Raw genomic sequence first — 12,487 nt, forward strand, 5'->3', positions numbered from 1 at the left:
GCCATGCTTATAACAAATAAGTTACACATAACACTAACAAATATAGTAATTAAATATGACGGAAAGTAAATAGAAGAAACATTCGCCTATTAGGTCTGATGACGATTGGAGTGTCCAATCGAAATCGATCACCACTTACCATCTCTTTTGTATATTTACTGTCTTGTGAGTAACAGTATAAGCGTAAATATATGTTTTAAGTGTTATAAGACGTTTCTTTTATTTACTTTCCGTAAATTTAATAACACGTACAATGCTGATCAAGAAATTATTTATTAAATATGTCACAGCTTTACATAAATAGTGGTTAAAATTACGAACCGATTTGAGAAGATTTCTCTATAACATTGCTATTATTAAATTAACATGGATTATCAAAAAATTACAAAATCATTCCCAGCTAAAATCTGTTTTTAGTTTGAAAAGTCTAGTAGAAACAGATAATTAGAGGAAGCTTTAATGATATAAAATTGCTAATTATATTCATGATTACTGAAATATGTCAAAGTAAACAATATAATAAACAATATTATCCTCAAGTAAAAGATGGCAACAGTAAAAATTATTTGATCAATATCAGTAATAAATCATTATTAAATATTGTGATACAAGTTCTTGATCGTTCCTTAACTATGATGATGTTTAATTTTATAAATATGATACATTAAAATGAATAAAACTACCCATATCAAATATCATACCCATAAAATTGTGCTGCAAAATCTACAATTTAAGAAAATTTGGATCTTTACTTAATTTGAAAGTTTTCTAACTTAATGTGAATGGTGATTTGTTAAATCAATCTAAATAATATTCAACACAAAATTTTTGGAAAGTTATCAATTCTTAGAAAACTGATGTAAAGTTAAAATCAATTAACTTTAATTTAGGATGTCATATTATTTTGTACTCACTTCCTACTAATTAAACATACAGTGTGTTCATAAAGGTCTCGGTTAACGAGTAGTTGTAGTGCTGACCTTCAAATCTGAAGGTAGCTAGTTCAATTCCAAATGTTTACGGACCAAGATGTTATTTAACATTGGTAGTTAATTACGCTGTCAAAAGGTAGGCATTAGAACATAATAAGAACGGTTTGGACTGTTTCCTTACAACAAACAAAAATGCCAATGGCATAGAGAAACACCAAAATATAAACATATCATAAACATAGTCAAATACATTTTTATTCTGTCGGCGTGATTAACATTTTTAAGATATCCAAAAACTGGGTAAGGTGGAACCCTGGAAATTGAAACTAATTGTGACTGACCTCTGTATTACTAAACATTTTTATTTCAAAATACATTTTTGTTTAATTTATTTTTCATTTGTGATTGAAAAAAAAAGTTTGAGTTACAGTACAACCCCACTAATCTGTCGCCTAAGAAACTGAGGAGCAGCATGTTAAGGATTTTGCCGCAATTGTGGGAAAACAATAATGTTGCGGTAGAAGATATTCAGAATTTTTCCGCAATTGCATAACCACGAGAGAAGCTCAAATTTTCTTGCAATTGTCTAAGACGATGAGTTATACGTTACCTCAGGAGATTGCCACGATTGTAGATAACAACAATAAAGTTTCTGGGATCGAGGGAAACGATAGTGATGCCCCCGCGAGTTCGGGAGATGTTAAATATTTACCAACAAAACGATCGCCAAAGATGAAGATGATTTTTACCATCATCGCATGATTTGTCTAGGATTTTCCATAATCGCAGAAATGACAATATTGTCATAAGTGACCGCGGGAAACTTTCGGTATCTTTCCAAGATCGCGGAAGACGTTGATGACCTCTGGAGATAAACAAGACTTTTTCCGCAATTTTGGGAAACAATGATGATGTCTAAGACATTTAAAAGAAAAATGGTCACAACAACATTGTAACCAATAGACGATGGCACTACTACACACTATGATGTTTTTAGCTGTTTTACATACGTTAATTGGTGGCTGAAAGTTACGTTTTGCTGGCAATGCCAGCTGTCATCGTTATTTGGGGACCAAGAAGGTTTTTACATCCCTAGGGCCGCAAAATCAGCTGCCCACTTACTTTCTTAAAACATGAATTCATATTAAATACACAATCAGTATCCATAGCATTGCAATAGAATTGTTTTATTGTCACCGATGCCTAGCAACTATTTATTATTATTTTTGCTGATACCTCAAATTATTTCTTCACATAACCTTAAAGTTGTAGTTGTGTTGACTATCAGTGTGCATTATTATTGTGGTGAATAGTGGTAATAGGATATAGTGTGGTAAAAAATAGCGTTTGTACCACGGACCGAAACGGTTTTGCAGCTCTCGATTGTTTTAAAAACTATCTCGAGCCAGCAAAACCTCATTTTTGACCCTAGGTACGAAATATACTATTACACAAGCATACCTTTATACCTTGTAATCATTGCGATGGAAGTAAATGATGCTAGAATCATGCAAAACAAGTAAAATGATTGGATGATATTTAATAAAATTCTAGCAAGCAATGAAGGGGTTAGAAAAACTTTTGAAAATTTGTAACTATTCCATACAGCACATCTAAAGAACCACATTATTCTTTTTCACGTCCTCTTCCCGTTACAAAGCACGGATAGCAGCAAGTCAGTAATAACATACATATACGAGTGACAATCGTTTATGATTCATTAATTAGTTGGAACAAATACGCACAAGGGGATAACGGTCTTATATTACTTAACATAAGGACATTCATTGTCTGTGTTTCTGTAACAAACCATACACCTCACATTCAGATGATAGATATGATGATCTACCATCTCAACAATTGATTTATTGACTATTGTAATTGCAAAACCAATTACAAATTTTGTATATCCTTGTGTTAAAGTTTTGTAAAACACAAATTCATCAACAACAAACACTTAATATAAATAAAGCTTATAAGCTACCAACAATATAGTAAAAAATACAAATTAATTTACAGGAATAAAAATGTTCCGAGGGTTAATCTAAAGGAGCTTCGTTCGAAGGGAAGCGTCTTCAAATTTCAAGCCTCTGAGCTGTGGTTTTCCTTAAAATCTGGGAAAGTCTTCTGAAAGCTTCGACAAATGCGACGTTTGGCTCAGTTACAGCCTGAACGAGACTTTAGAAGACTGTCGACAATGTTTGCCTGGCAGTGAAGGATTACAGAACGAAACAGAACCGAGACCTGATGAAGGCAGTATCGAAGGCATTGGGAGGTCCAGTCCTTAGCCTGTCAAGTATACCAATTAACATTATGACTTAAGAACTACGGGAGCCGAGAGATCAGCATTCCTGCTTTCTGCTTCTGCAACACCATCAGTCTGTTTCAAAAACAATAAACATACTCAACAAACACTTTACTTGTATTAATATTAACAATTTAACACTTTACTTGAAGTGGTAACATGTGAGATGTACAAACTTCTACTGGATACATTACAGTGAATTCCAAATATTAAATGTGTTCTAGAGATGGGTTTAAACAGAATCTCAAGTCTCAAATCTACCAAATCTTAAGAACAGATTTGATTACCAATTTGATAAGCTGAATTTGAGAATCAAATATCATATCTAATATTTAGTTTGTTCAAGGTGGTAAGTCAAAGAATCCTAATTGGAAATGTTGGAATTTTCCGTGTGCTTTTGTTTTTTCAAAATACAATGATTTAGCAACTGCTTGGCAACCTGGAGTCTCACAATGATCATTTGAAATTATCACTGATGTTGCTGCGATTGCGGGAGATGATTACTTAATTGCTATGATCTTCACCTAAACAAAAAAAAAAATAAAAAAATAAATAATGAGTTCCACTACTGGTTCAAAAATATTTGATTGTGAGAAAGTTTCGTACAAAATTATTCCACGTGATATATTATTGAAATAAAATAATTGTACTTAAATTTGAGACTTAAGTTTCAAGACTAATATTTTACGACTCTTGATTTGAAATTGACACTTGAAATTCTTCTAAAATGATTTTTAGTGCTAACTACTGTAGACCTAAAATTTATTTTGACTTTGAGTATCAAAAGCAACTTTTTACGACTATTGGCAGTAAAACACTAGTTTAACATGTTAGATTACTTGTCACGTGTGATGTTACTCACTGTCAAGAGCCTTCTACTGTGCCAGCAAAGGTCATGTGCAGACCACCTCCTCCTTCGGGCTTTCCTGAAACAAACCAATTTCACGCATGCAAGAATGTTAAAATTGAGATCACTTATTGTCAACTGTAGATTTGAAATGATTTTCTTAAACTCTATCAATTAGTTAGTAGATTGGCTTAACCAAGAGCCGTAGTTTTTAGGGACAGGCTTTTATAGCTCGTTTCAGGACGCCAAACAAAATTCATTCACTTGGTTGCCACTTTACAATAACCTACCAATCTGTCAATGAATTTAATCTGACGACACTACTGACACAAAAGAAACTGTGGGTTCTGACTTAGTGAACCATAGCCTTGTGTGTCATTTAACACTATGTTAGTTTCTGTTAATTCTTTTTTTTTACATTCTTCCGCTATACATAGTTTATAGAAGAAAGTATTTTACTCAACAAAATCTTTGAGTTTGAGTCTTAGGTGGAAAAAATATTGTTGGAATTTTGGGTGTAAATATCCGTTTTGGGCCTCCCTGAACCCTAAAAAGTGATTTTCGATGTGATGTCTGTGTGGATGTGAACAGAGCTAGGCCTACAGACTACACCTGTGATCAAATTTTCATGAAATTTTGTATGTGTGTACAAATCTATGGTATCTCCAGGTATTTTTTAGTTTTTTGAAATTTTATTTTTTATGGTGCTTCTCTCATAAAAATATATAAAATTACAGAAAATCGGTTTTTCACAAAAACGACTAAGACAATTTTGTTTAAAATGGAGTATGTTATGGTCTTTTCAACCCTAAACAAAATGGTACAACCCCAAATGATGTAAAAATTACATTACTAAATTTAATGCAACTTTTGTGATTTTCCTGATAAAACATCATAGTTACTCCCACCGCTTGCCATTATAAGGGTTCTTGACAAGCTAATGGGGAAAAAGTATGTGTAAGATTGCTGATGCATTTTTTTTAAGTGAGGTTCCATTGTAACAAATTAACTGCAATCGTGAAACAATTATTAACTAAAAAATAAACTGTCATAAAGAAAAAGCTGAGTATGTAGTCATCAACATTTTACCGGGACCGACACTAGCAATATGCTCACCAAAACAAACCTTCCTTAGGGGTCCTCTTGCATCTGCTCTGGCATAAACTAGAACATATCCAACTTGACAAGAAATGGTGACTAGGGATGTGTTCTTTAAATATTCTTTGCGACTCGTTGGTCCAGAGCACAAACATCCGAACTCAACGTTATCACTTGATTAGACTTGATTAGGCCTACTCTACTTTAGTTCAAATTAGTTTGTTTATTCATATTCCACAACAAATAAAAGTGTTAAAAACCTATTATTTTAACCGTGAAGATTTCTATGCTAGAAAATTCATAACGAACATAAGCTATAATTAGTAGGCCTAAACATTGAGAATTTTGAGATAGATATTTTTACTACTGTTGACCAATCTTGACCCTTGGAGACCAATTTTGATCTTTGCCTCCGCAGACGAGTATGGAATATTATACAATCATATAAGTTAAAGTTTTCAGTATCTTTAGATATCATAACATACAAAATATATTAAAAGCGATTTAGAAATTTACAAATCCAGCAACAATAAAAATCAATAATGAATAAACAGATTCAAAACTTGTAAAACAGCAAATTTATAAAAACTGCAATGAACAACCTACTGACAAACTATTTAAATTGTGGTTACCTTAACCAGTACTTCACTTTCATCAATGATAAACCAATTCCTAATCTCTGATCGTCGAAACAAGATTTTACAAAACTGCTGATTCGGAACTCTAGTTAAACAAACTTAACAAAATATACAACATACCTCAAAACTACTTAAAATACACAAAATGTTATTAAAAGCTGAATAAATAACAGACCTCATTTGTGATGGGCAAAGTATCGTTCATTAAAGGTGGATTGTTGAGAGTGGCATATAACCTTTCATCTTCTGACATGGCAGAATTTGAGTCGTCAGTGTTGCATTGCACTATTATTGAATTGTTTGGGGAGTCGTCCTAAAACACAACAAATTTACATGTTTAACAAACAATCAGGTCAAACACTTACAAAAGAGGATATTGATGAAGCAAGCATATAATGAAATTAAGAACTTTTGGTTAAGATCAAACGCTTTCAAAAATTATTATTCTTTAAAATTGGCACGTCTATTGATAAGAACATGGAAATAGTTAAAGTATTACCAAAAGGTTTTAAGTTTGATGTTAAAGAAGAATTCAATACAATAAAATAACAATACAATACAATAACAATAACAATCAAATCAAAACAAATATATAATTACTGTAATATTGCAATACAATCAGGTGATTTTTTGTTTGCAATCTGGGTGACGTCAGCATATGATGGGAATAGCACACCTGTTTTTTCCTTCCACCATGGTTGGATAAGGTAATCATTTTATCATTTTTAGAAAATTATATTGATAAAACAAACATACAATGAAATTTAAAAAAAATTGGTTAAGCTTTTTGTATTAACAGAGGTACACTGGTTTTATTCGTAAGTAAGATTGATGCTTTTAAACTTTGCCCAGCTGTCCTTGGGCAATGGTTTTGGTTCATGAACCAGCTGACTTAGCAAGTACTAAGGCCACCAACAGGACTTATCTATTTCTAAACGACATGGTATTTTAGGTGAGGTCAATACTTCAGCATGATATATCTTTGGGTATCACTCACCTTATTGAAATCAGGAGAACACAGTCCTTGTCTTATCACATATCACAGTTCATTGCACATAGGCCTACACATTGATAAAAAATAAAAATAAAACTTAATATAAAATCACAGACTAAAGTTCTCAACTTTGACGTTTCGCCATACCAATATCAACGTTATTTTTTCAGTCAAGGTTATTTTTTCTTCTCACTTAAAATCACTAAAAATCACTTAAACGTTGTGAGTCTGGTGCGGCGAAACGTCGGAGTTGAGAATTTTAGTCTGTGATTTTATATTTAGTTTTAATTTTATTTTTGTATTTTTGCAATGAACTGTGATATGACAAGGACTGTGTTCTCCTGATTTCAATAACGTGAGTGATGCCCAAAAATATTTATCATAATGAAGTACTTATCTACTTGCCGTATCCGAAGTCAATGGGTTTACTTACAGGCACGTCTATGCTGTGTTTGGATTTCTTTGCGCCTGTGTCCATGTTTGAATCGGAATGCCTCTTTCTGTTTGGGACTTCACTTGTAGAGTTTGTCTGGGGAGAAACACTTCCGTTGGGAGCGGACGTGGAGCTCGTGGAAACCTGACAATTCACAATAGACAAGTAAATTGAATGTTATTGCATTATACAGTAGTAAGCTTTTATAGTTCATGTAAGTTGCATATACACGGTAAACATACAAAAAAGCTAGATGTCGCCTACTAAAAAATGTGTTCCCCTGATCATGTGTTTACAGTCCAATCCAAAAAATCAAAACTCGAAGTGCGCTGCTTTCCTGTATTCCACGAGGAACTTCCCAGAACTGCTGTCAGAGAAACTGCTCTATGTGTACGCAGTAATTTGTTTGCTAGTCTTGCAAAAAAATGCGTTGGATTCACAACAGTTGTACCAACCCTTGCATGTGTAGGCCTATAGCTTAAACACTGTACTCTCACAGAACAATCTGAATATACTGTTATGTGTTAATGACATTGTAAAAAATTCCATTAAAAACTAATTTTGCAACTCATTTAGAAGCCACTTACCCATAACTTTTGACGGTAATATGATTCCGTTTCTTAACTTACCTATCTTCGACAAGTATTGTTATCTAGACTCTTGGTAGTACACTACTCACCTTTCTTTCTCTCTTAAGTAAATACGCAGGTAAATATGCTGACAGCTGCTTCCTGAAATTAAAAAAAAATAATTAAATAATAAACTATTAAGGAAAAGATATTTGCACAAAGAAGAATAACATAGAATACAATGAGTTACAAACACAGAGGAGTAAGGTACAGAGGAAACAAACTAATTATGGGACAACAGTGCGTTTTCAGATCTAGTATGTTGTGTGGGAATATATTATAATTGTGTACAAGCAAGGAAGAGCCCAAGCGGCAAGCACTGTGCGGAAATTCCTATTACACGGAGCATAAGGTCTTTCTCAACCATAAACGTTGTAGTACACAAGGGGGGGGGGGGCAGTTTTGGACTTTGCCCTAGACACCACTTAAGAGGCTACCATTCATTGAGTGGTTCCTCTGTACCTTACTTCTCTGTGTTACAATTAAGTTTTTAGGGCTGGAGATTAAAATTTTGATCGATAAAACTTTTCAGTTAACAAGTAACATGTAGTAAATTTATAAAAAATTTAATTTTGACGAGCTCAAATTTTTGCAGTAACTTAGTCTGCAATAAAGAATAACATAAAGTTATTCAAGAAGGTAATAATAGTATGTAATCTTTTTTTCAGCTTACATTTGTTACATTGTTAGAGGTAAGAGCACTTACTAGTTTATTTTCAGTAGTGAGTTTAAAATGAACCGATGCTTTACAAAGCAAAATATTACAGAAAAATCCAAGAACTTAAATTTACTTATTCAAAAAATATTTTCAAAATACTTTTTTTACAAAAAAGTTATGCAGTTTTCTTATTAGCAGGTTTTAATTTCTCTTGATTTTTATCAAACTTTATAACACAAACATATTTTCAAATGAAAAACTCTTAAACAAACTTAAACTTGTTCAACAAAACAACTTGATCCCAAAACAACGAAATTCAAAGGGCAATCAAACAATAAACATAACAACCCTTTACTTGAAGTATAATAAAGTACTTACCTTCTAACATACCGAGCCTCAATCTTCATCCCTTCTTTTATCATCTTAATCATTCCTGCTTGCCGATGAACTGAAAATAATTTAAGAACTGTTCTAGGTTATTTTTATACAGATTTTAACAAGTCTAAAGGTTCTAACTCAAACAACAGTAATGTTTGAATTACAACAGCTTTCAAGTTCAGAGGTTCCCACAAAAATATCTTAAGTGAATTCCCTGACTTTCCCTGACCGATTTCTGTTCATTTCCCTGACCACGGCATATTTTGGGTACTGTGAGTTTTCTTAATATTTACATATAAGTCAAGTCTTTATCGCTTAAAAACAACTTTTTTTATATGTAATACGGCCACCACCATCCCCATATCCGCCATTACACCTCATTCTAGTCATATTCCCTTAATAGGGACCTGCTATTACCACGGGTCTCATGATAAGACCTAGACTGCCGACCGATTTACTTTTTTTTTTACAAATTTGTTTATTTCATATTAACCTATCAAGATTTTAATCAAAAGCACTCCTTATTATATTTTCTTTACCAACAATCCTATAGCTAACAAATCTGTATTTATTAAAATTAATCTTATTTGAATAGGAAATAATTTTAAAGGAATATTTTAGAAATCCAGCCAGGTAAAAGGAAATTTGCATAATCTGAGAGGTGCTGTGGCAGGGATATTTATTAATACAATACCAAATAAGAAATCAAATTCTAAATACTTAGCTCTAAATAAAACAAAAAATGGTAATAAAAATTACATACATACCACAGATTTTTCAGAACTTAGTAATCTTTTCAGCAACTATCTCATTTCAATATTACTATCCAAAGTTAAATTTTAGTGAATTTCTCTTTTATAAAAACGAATGCAAAGACTGGTTGCTAACAAAAACATTTTATTCTTTAAATGAATTTTTTAAAGTGGAAATTGGTAGGATTTTAAGTATTAGGCCTACAATTATTTTGTTTCAATTTTAATAATTCTATTTAGTTTTAAGTATTATACTGTAATTGGCAAATGTCCTGGCATTTTATGATAATCCTGGCATTCTGTAAATAAATAAAAATACATAATAAAATAAGTTTTATCATCCAAAAAATTAAGGTGATCTATAGAAGTTTTTAGTAAATTTCCCTGACCTAACATTATTTTTAGTTTTTCCCTGACTTGCGGCCTTTTAAAAAAACTTTCCCTGACCATCCCTGACCCTATACCTGTTTCCCTGACTTTCCAGGTCCGTGGGAACCCTGAAATTATTAGTTGGTTTGAGTAAATTTCTATCATTTTACGATACAAACAAGGACAACTTTGATGATAGTCTATAACATCAATTATCAATTATTTAAGATGGGGACGCCACTATGTGCGTATTTAAACCCAAATATGAGTGAAGGATGGGTGTAGGATGAGTGGTGCGGTCTTGTAGTCTTTTTTCCTTGTAATTAACTAATTGTTCTAATTATCAGGATAGTACTGCGGATAGTCGTAGTACTCACTAGTGCGGATGTTAATCCACACCAGGGAGCATCGCATCCACAGTGCATGCCTATAAATATCCACAATTCGTGACTTCCAAGTAGCTAGATTACAGGATGACGCCACTGTGCCTATACATACACAAAAATTAAACTTCATTGAATTCCTGAGGATCCCACTCAAGATATTTAATTACAAACCAGGAGGAAAATAAGATGAGTGAAGAATGGAACTGAGAGGAGTAATTTTACTGGATCAAAACTAACGATACCAAATCCTTAGATGAAATTAAAAATAAGACGAGTGTTTAAACACCATCCCCGACTATCTACCCGTAGTACTACAGTACAATACCAGCGTTTGTGAAGTGTTGAATGTCGTAAGTGAGGTCGACATTGAGGTTCTCAGTCTTGGCGAAAACTAGGCCAATGAACCACATGTTGGTGGGTGCGTTGGTCTGGTCGGGTGCGGGTGGAACACCCGAGTGGCACTCTGGGTTGACATGGGCCAGCACTATGTGTTGGTTACGCTCCAAGTTCATGATGAGATACCTCACTTTGGACTCTATCAGACCACACCACTCCAGCTGGTCTTCGGCACAAGTGGAACTCGCTATCAGTACTATGAAATGCCTGGAAATGTTTGGTTATATTTGTTTGGCGTTAATTACTAAAACAAAAAAAACCCTATTAGACTTAGGTCCATGAATAAAAAAATGGAAGATTCTCGTTTAGTCATTTTATTCAGCATTCAATTCTACTATTATAACAACAAATACAACTTACAATGCACAAAACATGTTTAGAATTTGTTTAAAGTTAAACTTTTTTTCTAAATAACTGTTTTCTTAGTGCACTTAAATTTTAATTCATGGACTTCTACTACGTCAAATAATTAATACTCCCGCAGCAGCAAACCTGCAGACTAAGAAAATTTCAACTTGTCTGATTAAATTTGTACTCAAATATTTCCATAAATAAGACATATTTATGCCAAATTTAAATAACATTAGATTTAACAAGTGCTTAGGTTTGCTGCTACAGGGAAGGTAAAAAGTGTTTTCTGACCAAATGTCAATAGTATGGGATGAAATAAATAAATTTGCCAAATTTTATCAACATATATCCATAAACAAGTAAACTACAACAGTTTTTATTTTCTCCATAAGAATAACATTGGAATTTTAAATTAAAATTATCAGCTTCAAGACTGGGCCACCGTTTAAAACATGAAAAGTTAAAAGTACATTTATAGGAAACATTATTATTGCCAATTGTCCCGTTCCAGCAAGAGGGGGGGGGGGGGGGGGGTAAAATATTAGTGCCTGACATAAATGGGGATTTCCAAAATGGTAGTAATTTTTAAAATTACCATTTCAGACCATCAAACCTACAAAAATTCCAAAACTACAAAACATTTGTTTGATTTTATATAATCTTACGTTTGTTTAAGTTTAAATTGAAGGGAATCTTCAAAATCGGAATTTTTTATTTTTATTAAAATCATACCCCAATTTTGAGGGTTGGGTAGGGCGAGTAAAACTCCAAAAATAGTTAAGAATACACTTTAGACGGTATGTAAAAAATAAGTAATTTATCAGGTCAAACATGCCCAAAATGTTTTTAATCTGCTCCAGGCCAGCCGAAACCCACAAACAACCGGGAAAAAGGCATCATTTCCAAGTTCTTACTAGTGTGAATTTGGGGGTGAAGGAGTGAAGATGGAAGAAAATGGTAAATTACAAAGTTGTAGATCCTCAAAAATAAGGAACTCCTGTGTCCTCCGTTTCGTGATCAGACCTACGGTTGAGCCGCAATAGACGTTTAAACAAAGAAACACAAAGAAAAAATTCCAAAATTTGATGTTTACAGCGAAATATAAGGGTGAAGGAGTGGAAAAAATCATTAACTTAAAAATGTTTAGCTTGTTTAAATCTAAATACATAAATTGTAGGAAAAAGGAGGATAGCAGCTAGCTTACCTTGAAAGTGTGGGTAGGCCATAGAACAAGTAGTTCTATTGTTCTATGTAGGGATGGACGAGATTAGATTTTTAGTTCGAGACGAGACGAGACGAGATTTTTCATTTCTCAAAAACT

General features: G+C 33.0%; 1 protein-coding gene across 2 annotated transcripts in view; it reads right to left on the bottom strand.

Annotated features, from left to right (window-relative positions):
• Window positions 1–624: 624 nt before the first annotated feature.
• The window catches only part of LOC129000113 (poly(A) polymerase type 3-like), a 37,954-nt gene continuing 26,091 nt past the window's right edge, over window positions 625–12,487 (bottom strand). Inside the window, exons 8-14 of one of the 2 annotated variants that reach the window (XM_054427014.1) lie at window positions 10,745–11,022; window positions 8,913–8,982; window positions 7,927–7,978; window positions 7,248–7,391; window positions 5,996–6,133; window positions 4,100–4,163; window positions 625–3,312 (exon numbers count right to left, since the gene is read on the bottom strand). In XM_054427014.1, coding sequence (XP_054282989.1) covers window positions 4,131–4,163; window positions 5,996–6,133; window positions 7,248–7,391; window positions 7,927–7,978; window positions 8,913–8,982; window positions 10,745–11,022 — 715 coding nt within the window. In that variant the 3' untranslated portion in view covers window positions 625–3,312; window positions 4,100–4,130. The remainder of the gene's footprint in view (window positions 3,313–4,099; window positions 4,164–5,995; window positions 6,134–7,247; window positions 7,392–7,926; window positions 7,979–8,912; window positions 8,983–10,744; window positions 11,023–12,487) is intronic. The other variant, XM_054427013.1, reaches the window with a different exon arrangement.

This window comes from Macrosteles quadrilineatus, unplaced genomic scaffold (genome assembly GCF_028750875.1).
Source record: "Macrosteles quadrilineatus isolate MER2022 unplaced genomic scaffold, UCM_ALF_1.0 Scaffold_8__2_contigs__length_117827958, whole genome shotgun sequence".
NCBI classification, from domain to species: Eukaryota; Metazoa; Arthropoda; class Insecta; order Hemiptera; family Cicadellidae; genus Macrosteles; species Macrosteles quadrilineatus.